The 19,466-nt window shown below is 36.5% G+C and overlaps 1 protein-coding gene across 3 annotated transcripts; it reads right to left on the minus strand.

Annotated features, from left to right (window-relative positions):
* Positions 1 to 524: 524 nt before the first annotated feature.
* Positions 525 to 19,367, minus strand: cdc25c.L (cell division cycle 25C L homeolog). Of its 3 annotated transcripts, none has more exons than XM_018250796.1 (17): positions 17,112 to 17,201; positions 16,154 to 16,380; positions 14,421 to 14,509; positions 13,554 to 13,599; positions 12,707 to 12,736; positions 11,125 to 11,158; positions 10,579 to 10,653; positions 10,296 to 10,394; positions 9,277 to 9,432; positions 8,548 to 8,646; positions 6,657 to 6,836; positions 6,257 to 6,358; positions 4,957 to 5,019; positions 4,175 to 4,273; positions 3,819 to 3,952; positions 2,091 to 2,202; positions 525 to 1,094 (listed from the first exon to the last, which is right to left on the minus strand). In XM_018250796.1, exons 2-17 carry the CDS (start codon positions 16,345 to 16,347, stop codon positions 954 to 956), a joined length of 1,653 nt encoding a protein of 550 aa, XP_018106285.1. In that variant the 5' UTR covers positions 16,348 to 16,380; positions 17,112 to 17,201; the 3' UTR covers positions 525 to 953.
* Positions 19,368 to 19,466: the final 99 nt, after the last annotated feature.

The raw sequence follows: 19,466 nt of genomic DNA on the forward strand, positions 1-19,466 counted from the left end.
TGTCCTTTTGTGCTGAAGAATAAAAAAAAAAAAAACTTGAAAAAGGTGCGATTTTTTTTCAAAATTGGTTTGAAATGCAGCCTTAAAAATAGTACTATAAAGATGAAAGCCATAAATCAAATATATTCGTAATTGGCACAGGATAACCACTTTTAAACATTATATTTCTATTTAACGGATCCCTTTTTCTCTGTAGTAAAACAGATGCATTTGATGGCAACCAAGCTTTAATAAAGAATCCTTTTGTTTTTGCACTTTTGTTTTACCAGCCTTAAGGTATTAATCCAAATTATGGAAAGATCCCTTATCCTTGGAATCACCGATAATAAATCACAATACTTTATGTACAAGATGGAGCATGCCTAAAATTACACCATTCAATCCATTTAGAGTTGAACAGCAGCAGGTGTCGGTTTAAATACTGGATTGCCCCATGGAACCATTGTGGCACATTTTACGTTTAGGAGCTGTGCTGCTTTTTTCTTGCATTAGATGTTGATTCAATAATGATACAAGAGACCAAATATTTTTCAAATAATCCATTGGTTTACTATGTTCCTCCTTGAAGTTTGATTGCACTGTCTCACTTCCCATTTTAATTAGCATTAAATGTTTCTATGATAAGAGTGTAAGTCACAATAATAAAATGTACAATGCATCTATAAATAAACAGCACCACCTAGTGGATTAATGCATACAAGGACTCCCAGCATTTAGCAGTACAGGTACCCTTTCATCCCTCGCTTTCTTACACACTATGTTTAGAGCGATCACAGTAAAAATAATAAAATTCACAGTGACAAAGATGTAAACAAGGTAAATTATTTGCCAATCAGTAGCAGTTTTCATGGTTGTAGTATTAGAAGAAAATTAAAATTCTGGCAGATGTTTACATCCTTTGTTTGAAAAAAAAAAAAAAAAAAGAAAATGGATCAACGGCATGAGCCCCAAGATTAAAGCTTCATTATGCGGGCAATCTGTTCCCTCCTCTTTCGATCACCAACCGAAGTTTTACATTTTGTCCGGAATTTCAGCAGCTCCTCCCGGAAGTCTTGGTGGTGCATTGGGCAGTAGCTCTGCGGTTCACAGAGTTCCTTTTCGAGGAAAACACAAATATCACTTTTAATTAGAAGAGAAAGGAAGAAAAACACTGCAAATGGAAGAACTATTCTTTATTTCTTTTTATGGTATTTTTCCAGTTCAGTTAGTTCACAGCAAACTAAATGCTATTGCTCTACCAGCCAGTGGTTTCAACGCTGTGGGGCTGCCCCTCCCCCACCCCATCCCTTTCCTTCCCAGGGTGCTGGAAGCAGTGCCAGGAGGGCTCCGCGTGAAGGTAAAGAGGGAACTGGGGAAATTGTCTATTGGCTCTCTTAGACACACATGAAACCCCAGCTTGAAGGCCAATTAAAATGACTATGTATTTGTATAGATTTTCTTGAAACTATGACACCAGTATTTTCTTACATCTGTACTCATTTCATGGGGCCTTGAAGCAAATACCTTCAAGGGGTGCTTGAACTGAAAAAGTTGGACAACCACCTTTATAAATACAGGACGTTTACTATACCATTTATTAGGGGTCATTTATCAACACTGGGCAAATTTGCCTTGGGTAACCCATGGCAACCAATCAAACTGCTGCATCCATTGTTCAATTTGCAGCTGCCTTACCGCTATGGGTAACTGCCCATGGGCAAATTTGCCCAGTGCTGATAAATGAGCCACATTGTCTGATCCCACTTGCAGTTAGTTGCTCCAAACGGAAAAAAAAGTGCACAACGGCTCATTGAGTGGGAGGTAATCAGCTGGTATAAGTGGCCAGCTATAATGCTGACAGCTGCTTACTGGAAAGTATCACTATAAATATTATTTTCATGTATTTAAGCCAGGAAAAGGTACAAAATGTATACCACTCACCATTTCAGCCTTAAAACTGACTATTTTAACCAACAAAACCAGTTTATTCTGTGACACACCTCAACAATGCTCCCTTCTGGCACCCACTTTTAGATCAACAAACAGAGACTTTCCTCTCTAAATAGCAGCTATTGGGTGGTATGCTAGCTAACAAACAAAAAAACCCATACCTTGTATTCAGGAAAAAAATCCTTGTAACCACCTTTCAGGAGATAAAGCTCTGGGTAATAGAGGCTTGGGTACTCATTCCTGGCTCGGTCTTCCTCCCTGAGGAACCGACACCTAAAATTAAATAAATTGAGAGTTAACAGAAAACAAGAGAGCTGTGGCTTACTTTGATACTACAGTTACTTAGTGGAAAAATTATATTTAGGTTAAATGATATAAGCCAGTCATTGTGTTGATAAGGCAATACTGATATTTATCACCCCTTGTTCTTTTACAAAAAAAAAAAAAAAAAAACACAACCCATTATCTTTATGAATCAGTAGGGTATTAGAGTTTAGTAGAAGTTTTGGACTGTAACATTCATAGGAAAGAACTAGAACTGAATTGGAAGGTGGAGAAGGGCCAGAATCTGGCACATAAGGAACTGGTCATAAGCTACAATGGAATATAAAAATCTATCACCAGGAGGGACAGCTAGAATTTGGCCCAAAATGATGTGCATCTCCTGGCTGAATTCTGCCTGTAACCATTCCCACCCACTAAAGCGGATGACCATATTCTAGTGCTTCTCCACCTGCTGAAAAAACACCTGTGGGAAAATATGCCCTGCGAGTCCAATCTCTAAATAAAAACATATATATATACACAAGTTTATGGATGCAATGTACTCTTAAAGGGGTTACTTTTTAAAGTAACATTCAGTATGGCGCACAGATATTCTGAGACAACGTGCAATTGTTTTTAATTATTTGTGGTTTTTGAGATATTTAGCAGCTTCCCAGTTTGTAATTTCAGCAATCTGTTTGCTAGGGTCCCAAAAACCGTGCAATGATTTGAATAAGAGACCGGGATAAGAATAGGAGAGGGCCTGAATACAAAGATGAGGAATAAAAAGTAGCAATATCAATAACTTTGTAGCCTTACAGAGCATTTGTTTTTTTACATGGGGTCGGTGACCACAATTTCAAAGCTGGAAAGAATCAAAAGAAGAAGGCAAAAATTCAAAAACTATATAAAAATAAATAAATAATGAAGACCAATTGAAAAGTTGTTCATAAAGTTCCATTCTATAACCTTATTAAAAGTTAATGTAAAGGTGAACCACCCCTTTAAATTGGCCATACAGATATTGTCATTTTAATGATGCTTTCCCCATGATTCTTCATAGAACATAAAGTGCAGTATTTTGGAGATGAGAGAATTCTCACCACCCGCATGTAAAGATGCTGATTTGGAAACCACTTAGGAACATGATCCTGTGCCACTAGTGTTCTATTCTTATTGTCGGACTATACATGGAATAATATTGTCTGGTTGAGTCAAACTGACTGAAATTTTTAATAAAAAGCCAAATCAGCCCTATAAAAGATATTTGTGCTGATCATTGCTTAGCCTTAGACATACGTGTCCTGGAAAGCTTCTTAAATCCGGCCTGTAATAATAACATCTTTATAGAAATCTACTTTATCAAGACCAGGAGAAAAGCTAAAACATATTGAGAGCCATGTCCCCTTTCAGGGATTTTAGCCAAAACTTTTTTCGGTGTCACCTAGTGGCAAAGTAATTATATTAATAAACTATAGAGTTTAAGTAACAGTAAAAAGACAGACATTACTACATAAATAGATGTCCCTTTAATGGATTTCTAAAATAAAATATCCCTATTTATTTGCTTATTTGTTAAAAACATGCAGAATTCCCCTTTTTAGCCAAACTTTATGAATACATACATTTTTGGACCTCTTTCAGATGAGAACTCGCAATGAAAAATGATAATTAACCGCTTCTGTGCCATCGTTGGGGTCAGTGGTTGTTTCAGGAAGTAGTCAGTTACCTCCTCTTGCCGGTGGAGGTTTAATGCACCCTTGTGAAGGCAAAACAAAAAAAAAAATAAACAGTTGCAGAGAGAAAGGAGTGCTCACATAGGCCAACAATGATGCAAGAAATAATTACAAGGGAAATGCACACACACAGGGGTTCTTGAAGAAAATATTGAGTCAATAAGAAGAGGAAAAAAAAACAGAGAATTAACTTTTCTAAAATGCTCAGCCACCAACACAGTTTTAATAAAAGTACACAGGCTCACCTTTATGTGTCCTCCATCATATTCATAAGGATAACGACAATCGATTATAAAGATTTTCTCCACTAAACTGCTGAAGTCTCCATGAATTAATGCTGCCAACTGCAGAGTGAAACATTAGTGCTCAGTGGGATTAGAAAAAGTCAAATAGAAGGGAAAAAAACCCATGACATTTATGCTCAATGTCCAAAATCCTTACTAGAAAAAGAAATGTTTATGTAACTATTTAGTATATATGTAAGTGCATTTATAAATCTTAGTGCAAGTACATAGAAATTCACCTCCACCAGGAATATAACTCACTGTATATGGGAAATAATCAAAGCCATCATGTACGCTGGGAGTCATAACCATCCCTACCCAATGTATTGCTTAATTTACCTATATATTCTATTTCTTATATTTCACATCTTTAAAATACCATGTAAAAGATATCTATATACTCTGTGCTTTGTCACGACTCATTGAGACTTGTCTAACGCACCCCGCAGCTGTAAAACAGGAGCATATTAGTAGTTCTGTTGGAGTTCCATGACCTGTGTGCTTCTAATATCCTTATATTTTAAAACAGGGGGTACATTACTCCCTATTTTAAAACAGGGGCTACATTACTCCCTATTACAGCTATTACAAATGTCATCAGTCAGAACTAGAGCATAGTCAATGACCCATTGAATTTTGTTTATTTTAAGAAATCTCAACCAAATGTCTTGCTAAAAGTTTGACCCTAATATTTAAACATTATTTTCATTTTTTGAGAGTTGTAGACAGAAGGCAGTACTCACAGTCTCTCCAGTGATGTATCGGAGGTCCTGATGTCGGCCAGTAACAGTGGGTAAAGCATAAACCTGTACCACAAAATAAATACATGTGTATACTAGGGATTTGGCACTGCACATGTTAAGAAAAAGGGGAAAAGCATGATGATCTGATTTACTAATAAATACGAGCTACAGCCACACATCCAGAGGAATCCTCTGGTAAAAATGAAGGAGGCAAAATTCACATTGGTAGTTTTGAAAAACATTTTCCTGCTGAAGGTCTGCTAGAAATCAATGTGTGTACAATGGTTAGAGCCAGAGCTCCTGTAGCACTCTGGTGAACTATAGAGTTTAGTATCACAATAGCCTTTGACATAATATCAAAGGCTATTGTTATAATAAACTCTATATTTAGTTTAGATATGGGTATATATAATTTATGTGAAAGTAGGGAGGGGTGTGTGTATGGATGCTGGATTTTCATTTGAAGGAGTTGAACTTGATGGACTTTGTCTTTTTCAAACTGATTTAACTATGCAACTTGTGAGATCGCTAAGTGAAGGCAAATGGAAGCCTGTTTACTTAGTGCAGGGAGCATCATGTTACACAGAGACTATTACAGCTGAAATTTAGGGGGACAGAGAGCTAAATATCAATTGTGGCAAAGATGTGTGCTGCACTTTGCCCACTCATGCAAACTATATCACTAGAGACACATTGCTGCACAGAGTGATGTGATATATGCATTTTGAACATTATTCTGGGTATGCCAATGGGTGGAAGACCTTGCTTATGCCCATGAACGCATCTGCCAATATGGAGCCATACAGAGGGCACTCCAATTTGAATAAATTATTTAGAGCAATAGGTTAGTGCCAGAGATTGCTAGATGAAATTAATCTAAACATTCTGGTGGCAGCTGGCCATATACAGTAGTCTCAATCACCTAAAAGTTGATAATTACGCACTTTTATTTGTTTTTATACAGTAATTAACTTCACTGATGGCGATGCAATGGTTATGATGAAAAAAGAAAATGTTTTTAATGGAAACAAAGAATGGTTAGTTGTGTAGATCTGAGGTGTACTTTTGGCTGCAATGTCTTTTTGCAGACTTAGAATACCCAATACATTGTGGTTATAAGAACATATTTGAGTGGTTATACACATTATTATATGGCACCATCTGGTGAAATATACTGCCTTATCATTTTTGATCTGCAGGGAAAACAGTTTTAGAAGTGGGGGAACTGCAATAGGTAAAGGTGGTTAAAACAGTACTTTGTAGGCGTGAGTTAAGTCTACTAAAGACAAGACAAACCAACCTTTGTAAAATCTCCAATTAGCTGTCTGTGACCACAATCTTCATCCAAAACTGTACTGATATCCACATCACAAAGAGAAAGCGTCTTTTTAAGAGAAGTACCCTAAAACAGCACAATAACATAGGATAATAAATAAATAACCTGCAGATACTTTCCACATGTAAGACAAGCATTTCGTTCAACTATTTTATAGCAGTGAAACGATCATAAAAAAAATTGCTGCCAGAGCAATCACTGAGGATATGCTAGAAATTTTACAATTGCATCTCTGTTTGAGCTTTGCAAGTACAAATTTGCAACTTTATATATAGCTTCCAACTAGATAATGGTGTTCCCCACACACGTTGCCATTTCTAACAGATTAAATATGTTCAAACACAAGCCATAACAAACGACTTACCCTCCTCTGTGGTTGGAAGTTCTCTTCCTGTGGTTGAAGGGAGCTGCTGGTACTACGTCTCCTTTTCACTCTGACCGGCGTTTCACTGTCTAGTGGCCTCACTGGCCGTTTAAGCATTGGCCTGTCAAGTTTCTCTGGCATAGAAGGTGAGCGGTAAAGGCGGCTTCTGTTTAAAGATATCTGCTCAAGAAAAAAAATTAAGCGGCATTCAATCCGTGTTCTGTAGCTAAACTTCCTTTTCACTTTGATCGCTCATTATCCTATGGGCGGAGGGGGCTGGGGAATATCTGTGTGTGACATCTGTCTAAAGGGGAAATTTAAAAAGCATAATTCAAACCCAATACCCAAACTCAGGCAAAACTAAAAACAACAGTCCCTCTAGATTTTAGGGGAAATTGGGTAACTAGGTGTGTTGCAATAGGGTTGCAATAAAAACACTTCTCAAACGGTCTTACACATACACGTTGTCCCAGAATAAAAACTTCTAGATCTAACTGCCCACGCAGACAGGAAAATAATAATAATAATGAGGCCCCAGAGTGAACAAAAACTGTGGGAAAGATCACACTAGAAAGGATTACTGCAAGAGGCATCAAAAGGTGTTGCCAGTGGGCCATGTGTTTATCAGGTTTGTATAACTGCTGCCCTTGAGAGTTTAGTGGAAACTCTCAAGGGCTGCCATCTAATTTGAACGCAAGAAAGCAGGTATGAGTACACCACTCCTTAATTTAAGTATTGACATAATGTACAATGTGAAACAAAACAGATCAACATAGGGTGTTCAGCTAATAAAAAAAGGACAGGATGTTTAAAAAATGACAGACAGGGCAACATTACTGAATATTCCGGGAGGATTCTTTCTTAAACTAGAACTAAAAAAAAAAAAAAGTAAACTTTTCCAGAGTGGTCATCTCATCAGACAGTTTTATACTGCTAGACAAACTTGTCTCAACAGCTCTCTTTGACTAGCAGTTGAGTTACGGATTATATATATAGCTGTTGAGACAAACTTGTCTCAACAGCTCTCTTTGACTAGCAGTTGAGTTACGGAATATATATATATATATATATATATATATATATATATATATATATATATAGTCCCTGTGGTCTCTCATACCTGGGGAAAACTGACCAGATGCTGAGACTGCGTATGGATGGACATTGTTCCGCCATCAGCACAGCATTTAGAGATGGGGTAACTAATAAACCTGTTGCAAAACATTTTCTTGAAATAACCCACAGACTTCCCACGTTTAAATATATAGCCATTGACCACATTCCGCCCCTGAAGTGATAGGTCTAAAAAATTACTTCAACGAGAATCATTTTGGATATGCAAATTGAATACTTTGGCCCCCTTAGGTTTAAATGAGCACTGCTCTGATCTGTGTTTTCTTAATCAACGCGAACGGTCTGTATACAATGTTGCAAACCATATTTGTAACTTTATGCAATAATCCTTAGCTTGTATCCATTTTATCTTTTATCTGCATATTTGTTACAATGTTTATATATTTTTTCTGCTCTTTTGGTGCAGGTGTCTCTCTAGTCACGTGATTAAGTAAGCGTGCACAATGGGGTGAGTGTCATGTTTTTAGGTATTTAAACACTGATTGTATTACTGTGAACAGGGTCTTGATAAAGGTCTTAGAGACATCCCGAAACGTTGGCCGGTTCCATTTTAATGTATTTAATAAATAAGAAGTTTTAATTTTTAATTTTGGATAATATATAGATATATATATATATATATATATATATATATATATATATATATATATATATATATATATATATATATATATATATATATATATATATATATATATATATATATATATATATATATTAATACCAATTTAATTTAGATCACCTTTAAATTACTTACATTGTTTACATTGCTGACTTCTATGTCTTGATTTAGAAGGGGTCCCGACAGAAGAATTGCCATGCTAGAGGACAAGTTACCAACAGCTCCAGGAGGATTCTACAAGCAAAATGGAAAAGGAAATGGAATTTACTAGTAAAAAGCAGGAGTGGTTTAGTAATAAAAGGCATTCACTTCACTAATAGGTAGCTCTAGTAATTAATCAAAAAAATAAGTAATCAAATAAGAGTAATTCTTGATCATGAGTGAGGCCGCTTTAGATTTCCTGTGAAAAGGAGGCTCCCAGCCACTAAGCCTTCAGAACAAGACACGGATATGTACATGTATATAATACAGCTCTCCATAAAGCAAAAACTGATTATATATATTGATTGATTATATCAAAGTATCGGCTCTAGAGCCTCTCTCAAGATAGATAGAGATTTCTTGAGCTCAATAAGACAAACAAGGAAACTGAAGCTGCTCCATGCATGGTCCTTGCAAGGTAGACCATTAGATTTTCAGTGCACAAATAATTATCTTTCATAATGGATTCTTGCTAAAAAAACAAAAAAAAAACAATTGTGCAAGAGAATTGCATATTGGTAATCTAATTATCTACCTCACATGGACCAAACATGGCTTCAGTTTTCATGTGTGCCCTGTTTAGCCGAGGAAATAATTGCTCTTATACCATATTTTAAACATAAACAGATTTGCAATTTTTGGAAGTAAAATTCCACTATGTACCTCCATTTCCTCTTCATCAACAGAAAAAAAATCTGCAAATCCATCAAGATTTTGCATTTTGATGTCATCATGTGCGCCATCCAAACAAGGGGGATCAGCACTTATGGGGGATCCCAAGATATTCATCTCACAATCCTCATCTAGGGAGATATCCACCTGCCAGGACACAACTATAAGCACTTTGTCCTTTTCCACATGTTTGTGCTGACATAGAAAGGCTAGATTTATTTATTTGATGCAGTAACAGGATAGCTCAGGAACAGAATACCTTCAAAAATAAACTTGGCTTTGTTAAAATGGAGGGTTGAAATAACGTTGCAAAAAGTTAGATGATAAAAAAGCAACATATTTACTTAACTCATCTCAAGCAGGAATTCACTCAAAATCATAGGCTGCAAAGTCAGTCTTAAAGTGCAAGAGAACCCCAAATAATAAATAGAACATAAATAAAAAGAACATAATTCAAAGCAACTTTCCATTATACATTTATTAAACATGTCCGGTGCTTTTAAATTTATTTGTAAAAACAATTTCTGTTAAAAGCAGCATTTGCTCAACTCATGGTTGTTACTTTTTAAAAAATGCTGCAAAAGTCTTGGTTCACCAGCAAAGTCAGGTCTGTTAATCAGCTGCATTGTCTTACATTGTATCAACAGTCTGAGCCACCAGGGCAGAGAATAGAGACAATACAAACACTGCTTTCAAATGGCATTACACATACATAGAATGTAAAAATCATAAAACATTTTTTTAATGAATGTATCAATATGTCTTATTGTATAAGACAACTTTTTATTTTGGGGTTGACTTGCCCTTTAAGACTTTGTGATGTATGTACATTAATTAATAAGTAGATATTGTGGCTATTGACAACTATCAAATAAAAAATGCTGCATTTTTTCATTTTGCTGTAACTTAACAGAAAATGTATGTGCCAACTTACTGCTTTATTCTACAGGATTTGAATTCATATACATATTGAGATGGAAAATTCTGTAAAGATGAATCATGGCACTTACCTTGTTCTCAGGTGTTGGAGAAAATTGTGAATCAACTACTTCTTGTGGTAGCAGCAAAGCAACAGGTTTACAGTTTGGACTCTTAAACAGCTCACCCTCCTGAAAATAGCAACCATTAAAAATAAATAAAATACACTAAACTAACAGTATACCGGACTTCTTCCATAGAAAGTTGAAAATTAGACGGCACACACTCCAGCAATCGTGCTAAATATTTGCAGTATATTGAGATCTCCACAGGCCGTCTTCCAACCACTTTCACACCAAAAATTTTCAAACTCACATTTTCTTTATTAGACACACTTCTCTGTCCTCCTGAGGTCTTTTTAAAACTTGGAGTGCTGCAAAGAAGGCGTGGCTGGGTAAGACAGAAAAAAAGTGGTGATTAAGAAGAGGGTCTTCAAATACATGCGTGCGTTTTTTGAAAAATGGACTAGTACAATTTATCTCTCTGGTCGTCTGACTTTAGATTTAATTCATAAGCTAGAACTATTACTTCAGAGGAAAGCATGCAGTTCCATATATTGCAATCTAAACTGCATTAAAAAAATTGTGTGGGGGGGGCATGATTTACAGTTTGTGCCAGAAAGAGCAAATGAAAAGTGGAAGAAACTTGAATGATTAAAAGACAAGTGACAGAACCTTTACAAAGCAAAGTCAAACGCAACAGCATGTAGATTGCCTTATTTAATTTAACAAACTAAAAACTATACGAACATCACTCTCCACATCAGTCTGTATTACAACAGATACAAATGGAGATACAAACAGCATAGACAAAAGTTTCTCTCCTTAACGTTTAAGGTGTTACACTATACAAGCCACTCACCAGAACAGAATTCATGTTTCCTCTCGGACACTTTCTGTCAAAAGGAAAGAAGTGTTGGGTATCAATCTACTTATTCATATTGATAACAAAGCCTCCAGATGAAGTAAGTTGCCATAGCAGATAAAAAGCAGGATGAGCCGGTATGTGATTTATTGCTCCTCTGCATAATCTACTTCCAGACAAAGATGAGCTTTGCAAAAGCTTATGTATGAGTGTGTAGGTTGGGGTGGGAATACGTGGAGAAACACTGCAGATAATTTTAAGGGTTTGTTCACCTTCCAAAGATTTTTTTCAGTTCAGTGGTTTTCAGATTGTTCCCCAGAAATAAAGACTTTTTTCAATTACTTTCCATTATTTTTTACTTTTTCTCCAAAATCTAATTTCAAAGTTGAGTGTCCCTGTCTCTGGTATTTGAGTCTGGCAGCTCAGGAGCAAATTCTAAGGTGTTACAATTTTGCAACTTTAGTTGATACACTTAGTTGATACATTTCTCAGCAGAATCTCTGGAGAATTAGCAACTATTGTATCAATTCTGACAGCTGCCTTTAATGAAACCCAGAGATTCTGCTCAGCAGGGACACAGATAAGAAACGGTGACACATAGAAAATAGAAAGTCATTGTAAAAAGTCTTGTTTGAAGGTGAAAAACCCTTTTAATTAATTTGACCCAATAAGTTTCTTGGGATAAAGCAATGACATAAGTATTTGGGCTGAAGATGAAATGCAGTAATTCAACATATCATTTAATTAAAATGCCCTCTTTGAAAAAGTGAGAGAGGGATGTTAAAGGTATAATATATTGTGATAAGTTTACAACCTCCCATTATGGTGCATCTAAAGGTGGCTCCTTGCGATATCAAAGTTAAAGTCCCAACTAAGCCTTGTGTAAATATGTCTAACTATCAACACTAACCCATTAATTCAAGCAAATCTCTGGTACTAGACTTCAACCAGAAAGGAAGATTAGACACTCAGGGGCAGATTTATCAATGGTCGAATTTCGAAGTTACAAAAACTTCGAAATTCGACCATCGAATTCAACAAATTTGGCAATCCTGCGGTCAAATAAATCGTTCAATCAACGATTGAATTTTTCAAGTCGAACGATTTTAGCGATCGATCGAAGGATTTTTATTCGATGTGTAAAGACTTAGAAAAATGTTGTAGAAGGTCCCCATAGGCTAACATGTCACTTCGGCAGGTTTAATTTGGCGAAGTATTGAAGTCGAAATTTTTTTTTTAAAGAACCAGTACTTCGATTATCGAATGGTCGAATATTCAACAATTTTTACTTTGAATCAAAGTAAATTCGAATTTCAAATTTTTTTTAGTTCGAAAATTCCCTCAAATTCACTTCAACCCTTGGTAAATCTGCCCCTCAATGTCCTCAACATCAAGAGAGGATAACAAAGCAGACATTTAAAAAACCTGAATGTTTGCTTTAGCACATTGATGAAATTTATTTTCACCACCACCAGCCCCAATTCCTCCAATTATGAAAAAAAGTTTATTATTTTAAGCCAAACAGGAATAAAAAGGCTGCTAATCTAAAACAATGGCAAGAATTCATTTTTATACTTACTTTGCTTTCCACCCGAGATCAGGAGTAAATCTGTAAAAAGTCAAACAGAAGAAAAAAAATTGTAGTTGGATTGTAGCTAGATGCCTCCCTAAAGAGACAATTCTCTATGTTGGCTGAATTGGTAGCTTGGCTTTGAACAGAAGGAACGATTTTACTAGTACTGTACAACAGTCTCTAACCAATGAAAGCCCCCAGCCAAATCAGTTCATATTGGAGATATGAGTGATTATATTACTAAGGTGGACATTCTGCGGTGCATTTAGCACATTGCAATGGCAGAAGATTGATGCATAAATGCCAATAATTACTGGAACGATTGTATGTGGCAATGCAACTGTGGCTGCTGGGATAAAATTGTGCAATATATAGTGAATAAAGTACCCCCTCTTGTAAATTATAAGGATATTATAAGTTACCGAGGAGTTTCATGACCATATAATTTTTATACAGGTCACGGAACTCCGAGGTAACTTCGAATATCCTCATATTTTGCAACAGGGGGTACTTTATTTATTATAATACACAAGTTTTAGTGAGTCTTGTGACAGATTACACACACACACACACACACACTCTATTGTATGTATATAAACACACACAAAATTAACAACTTGCTTAGGGCTCATAAAATACTTCTGTATGGATTTATTTTACACCAGGTAGTTACAGGATACAGCACATATTTACCCACATAATGAATCTGAGTTGATTATTTATGAAGTGTTAATTAATTTAGGTGCTATCATGAATAATGAATTGTGTAATCACACAGTTGTGTGTTTAAATGTGACCTTTATTGTTAACCACAATTTAAAAACATCAAAAACATCTGTGTTGGAGTACTTACAGGCCATCAAACTGGACAAATTGTGCCTTTGGTGACTCCACCTTACCTGGAAATTGAAAATTACTTGCATAAGAAACACAGTGGAATGGTTACAGTGGAATACTCACTGCAAAGATCAGCAACAATGACTGGAGTACTTAGAAACAGTGCACCTGTATCAGTTGCTAGATTCCGGCACGGATCTGATTGGGCAGACCTATGCCCAACCTGGACCTGCTACCTACTGCCTGACCCAAACCAGCCACCCTGCTATATCACCTTCCTAGACCCACTACCAGACCCAAACCTGCAAGGGTTTACTCATCACCCAACCTGGGACCCACAAGACCGGAAGTGATGTCACCATGGGCTGGAAGTGAAATAAATTTAGAGGTCGATTTACCAGGTAAAGAAAAAAAAAATTGCTACACTGGCTAGGGTGGGCTTAAGACCCATGCCTGAACCAGAAACCCAGGAAGGGTACCAGCAGACTGTCTGGGGAATTTCTACCAGAGACCCTAACCACTTTGTGGATATTCCCAGGTACCTGACCCGCTACAATGTCTACCAGTTGCTTCTCTTTTTATTTTTAGTTATTCCTAATATTAAGCTATGCTTATTGCTATTTTGGATGCAATTACGATTTGTGATACATTTTTGATACCTGTGAATTCTGGATATCTAATTTTTGAATTACTAAGAATTCCATTCTAAAGCTGAAAATGCAATATAACGGTCTTAACAACCCGCATCCCTCCCCGAAAAACAGTGAAATCAGTCATAAGGTTACAAACCACGGAAAGTGTCACAGCAGCCCTTAACCATAAAACTAATATACATAGCAAACTTTTTCCTATTGATTCCATCAGAAACTGAAAAAATGCATACCTGATGATATTCTATCAGGAGACTCTGTTGGCAGTGGTGCAGTCTCATCACCAAGGTTGGACAAGTCCAGGCAGCGTTTGGGAGTTTCACTAATAGGTGAGGGGGGGGGGAGAAGGAAAATAACTGACCATGCTTGAATGAAAAATTTAGAGAAGAGGAACAATTTTATAAAATTAGAACTTTGCAGCCTAGCATAATCCAGTACAATCAAAACTATGCTATAAACAACAGTGCATGGAAGCCATGAAATTACAAATTCTGGCCTGTTTTTGAAATAATCAAGTTAAACTTCTCTCTCCCCATTTCAGCATCCATCTCTCTTCATTCTTTCTTTATGCAGGAGTTGGGAGTCGGATACTGAAGGACAGTTGGGTCCAATGCAGCCTTTGGGGGGGGGGGCTCTTTTTGCCTTGAAGATGTATTAGCGCTCATTCTTTTAAAATCACTGGAAATACTTTCTCTCTACATGCAGCATTTGTGAAAAAAATCAGTTATTTTGCTGGAGTCGGTTATTTAAGTGAGCTCTGACAAATCTACCAGAAAAGGGAGTCCACCCTAAAAATTATACTGGATCTAACCATCAATGAAAATCTGACACCCAACTCCTGCAAGAAGACAGAATGAAGAGAAACTGATGCTGCAAGTGAAGATGTGAACGTGAACATAAACTTGATTTCAGAAACGGTACAGAATTTTTAACTGATAATATTTAGAAATTTTCATATTTCAGTTTGACGAAGCTTATATGAAATTTTAATTTTAACGATAGTTCCCATTTAAAGGAACAGTAACATCAAAAAATGAATGTGTTTTAAAGTAATAAAAATATAATGTACTGTCCTACACAAAAATAAATAAGCTACTGTGTAGCCAATGGTGCAGCCATTCAAACGAGAAAAGGGCTCCAGTTACTCAGCAGATGGCTGATAAGCTCTGTAGAACATAATGGTGTTATCTGTTATCCACTATTTAACCTGTGCCATAGCCTTTTTTCAATTTCCACCACTGCTGCACAGCAGCTTTTTTATATCAACTATAGCAGAGTTTCTGAAGCAAACATATCTGTTTTACCAGTGAAGGGCAACAGTACATGATATTTTCATTTTGTGGTGTTACTGTTCCTTTAGCTATACATGAGCTGGTAAAAGCTTCTCTGGCTCTCTAGCTTAATGGAAATTGGTGATTGCTCCCGCACACCTGTCTTAACAGATAAATCCAAGTCCATTTGGTGCTCAGTGATAGAGGTAACCGGCAACCTCAAAACAGATACTGAGAAAAAGGCACACAAGTTGTGAATGCAGGTGAAAACCTTGCTAAGTTTTATTACCGGAAGTGCAACGTTTCGGGACAAGCCCCTTCGTCAAGCATGCTTGCACTTCCGGTAATAAAAAAAAAAAAAAAAAAAAAAAAACTTAGCAAGGTTTTCACCTGCATTCACAACTTGTGTGCCAGTGTGCCTTTTTGTCAGCCTCTAGCTTATTGGCCCATGTATGTCGTAAGCACAACAAATTCACAGAAGGCATCTTATAGTTTTATGGATTTGTCGTAATGCCTCCAAATTGTAAAAAAAAGTGTCGCATGAATGGTTAAAACTGTGGTTATAATGCTGTGAAAATGTAAATCACTTTATACAGACTTAAGCCAATCAACATTTTTTCCCTGACATTTTCATTATGTCAATTTTAAGGAATTTAGGTGCATGGGCAGCATTAGAATTCCAAAGTGATATTTACCCACTGAAGGTACTTAGGTTACTAAATCCAACAGCAAGGTCAGTCACAGGTGTCAAAGGCTGTTCCGGAGAAAATGTAACAGAACAATCTTTTTCACGAAGCAGGTTTAATACCATTCGGCAATTTGTACGGAAATTCAGGCCTGTGTTGGTTTTTGGGGGTGCTTCTGATGACATTATGTGACTCTCTGCCATGACTTCACTATTTGCCTGGAACCTGGAAATTTGCTGCAAATGGAATAAATAGTTACAGTACAAAAGAAACATGTATTTTATACAAAGCTCATAAACATATTTAACTTTTATATACTCTATGAAACAATGAAAGAAAGTTTAAGAGCACACCATGTGCAGTCATGGCCTTAAAAGTTTTACTAATTGAGTACTGTCCTTTAGAGTGATAGCAAGGAATCAGAACTGGGGTATTTAAAGGAACAGTAACACCAAAAAATGAAAGTGTTTTAAAGTAATGAAAATATAATGTACTGTTGCCCTGCACTGGTAAAACTGATCTGTTTGCTTCAGAAACACTACTATAGTTCATACAAACAAGCTGCTGTGTAGCAATGGCAGAAATTGAAAAAAAGACTATATGGCACAGGATAGTGGATAACCGATAGCATTATGTTCTACAGAGCTTATCTGCTGTGTAACCCAAGCCTTTTCTCCTTTGAAGGGCTGCCCCCATGGCTACACAGCAGCTTATTTATATAAACTATAGTAGTGTTTCTGAAGCAAACACAGCAGTTTACTAGTGCAGAGCAACACTGCATAATATTCTTATTACTTTGAAAGAATTTAATTTTTTCATGTTACTGGTCCTTTAAAGAGCAAGGATGGCCTAACAGACCAATGTCAATCATTAGAAAGCAATAACACAAGAACAGCCATTTTTTAAATAATATTTATAATGTATTATAAATAATAATTTTTAAATAATATACCCAGCATTCACATACCAAGGGTGAGGAGCCCTCTTTCTGACCACCATGTTGCCTGCCACTGACTGGAAACTTCAGCAATATGCACTAGGCTGCAGCAGACCCAAACTGATAATGCGAGAAGTGAGAATGTATGGCTTGCTGCACATGCCCGGTCAAGTTTGAGAGGAGGCGTGATTTAAGAGAAGGCTTACATTTTAGGCTAGCTATTGCAAACAATTTTAAAAACCAGTGTTGAGAATTTTAGCATGTACAAACACAGCCTGCAGAGGACCATTTGTGTCTAACAAGGCTTTTCTTTCCCTTTAAAAAGTTACTTTAAATATATATCAAGAGTGACAGCTTCCATTTAATTTGAAAACACTACTTTCAATTCGTGTTTGTTATAGATATTTTTACCCATAAAAATATGCCCTTTCAGCCATATTTGTGCTTTGTTCTCTACTAAAATGCATCAAATCCATAATTTTTGGGTTTGAACGAATATGGAATCCTCTACCATATTCAGTCGAATACCTAATCTACCAAAATCAATGGTATGTGTGAAGGTAGGCACGTATATTTTTATTTGTATAGCACTACTAAAGCACTGTACATCAAAACAATAAATAGAAGAAACAGAATTGCAATAACAAATACAAAGAAGTACAACATACAACACAAATAAATACAAAGTACAGTTACAATAAAGATTAGGAGTTTAGTGTCAAGGAGACAAGAGGATGGCGGTCCCTGGTGAACAAATAATTGCCACATTATGTTGTCTAGCAACATTGGACTGCTTGGTTAGGGATTTAGCAGAAACCAGTGGATTTTGAAGCATTCAGATAAACAAAATCTAAATCCTAGATGTGATGCATCCCTAATTTTCACTGACCCCCATATTATAGAGCTAGCAACTGACTCAAAATATACAGTAAACAAAGAATATAAATGTCACAATATAAGGCTGATTAGTAATTAATACAGATAATTACTACATGCCAGCACAAAAACCAATGCAATTAGCATCAGAATTTAATAGTCAGCCCTGTAGCATCAGCTTATATTACAGACAAACCTCATTTTCTGCTTGATAATTTGCGACAACCCCTAAGCTTAGCTTCTCAACAGCTGCTCAGAGCCCACGGAGCATGTGAGTGTCGCAGACACTTTCCAAGATGGTGACCCCCTGTGACAAGTTTGAAGTTCTGGATCATTGCTGCTATTGAGAAGCTTAAACATTAGGCTGATGGAATAAGTTCAATATATAAAATATGTCATTTGTAGCCATATTCATATTAAGGGTTTAGTTCTCCTTTAAATTAACTTTTTGTGTTATTGAATGGCTAATTCTAAGCCACTTCAACATCTATTGGCCTTCATTTTTTCTTTTTGATAGTTTTTTGAAATATTTGCCTTCTTCTTCTTCTGACTCTTTCCAACCTTCAAATGGTGGTCACTGAACCCATCTAAAAACAACTGCTCTGTAAGGATACATATCTATTGTTATTTTCATTGCTCATCTCTGTAGTCAGGCCCTCTCCTGATCATATTCCAGTCTCTTATTCAAATCAATGCATGGTTGCTAGTGTAATTTGGACCCTAGCAAGCAGACTGCTGAAACAGCAAACTGGAGAGCTGCTGAATATAAAGCTAAATAACTCAAAAACCACAAATAATAAAAAATTCTCAGTATATAATTCTCTACATCCTACTAAAAGTTATTTTAAAGGTGAACAACCCCTTTAATTATTGAGACACACACACACACACACATGATGTGCTGGAACTTCTACTGCCCCCATCAGATATATTGCGTGCAATATTAAACAACCCACTACTGACTTACACATGTTGAAGAGCACATTTACAGATTATTTATGAATCTTAAATTCTATTGAAGTCCCTCTAAGTGCCTCGCCGCCTAGTCACTACACAGACTAACAAAGAGTACACAAACAGAGAGTACAAATGTAACAAGATCTGCTCACATTCGGGGGTTGCAGGTTCCTTAATTATTCAAGTCGACTTTCCATCGCCATGCAGCACTCTCTCTGTGCGTGTGAAACAAGTTGTGATGTGTGAGTGTGCAGAACCCTTCCCTTTTACCCCTACAGTAGCTGTACCCTCTTTTGTTTCACCACTCGGAACCCTGCTACTATACCAGTTACAAATACGTAAAAAAAAATCGAACACACAAAAATTAGAATCTTCCGCTTTAAACTAGTAACCAATCACAAGAGAGCATCCGGGTCACAACTCACAAGAGCGCCCAGAAAGGCAGTGAAGGAGCTCCGTTGGGATAGGCTACAGATCAGACTGTTTGAAACAGAACTCTGTAGTAATTGGATGATAAGAGCGCGTCACGGAACGCGCTGCTTCAGATTGGTT

This window comes from Xenopus laevis, chromosome 3L, assembly GCF_017654675.1.
Source record: "Xenopus laevis strain J_2021 chromosome 3L, Xenopus_laevis_v10.1, whole genome shotgun sequence".
NCBI classification, from domain to species: domain Eukaryota; kingdom Metazoa; phylum Chordata; class Amphibia; order Anura; family Pipidae; genus Xenopus; species Xenopus laevis.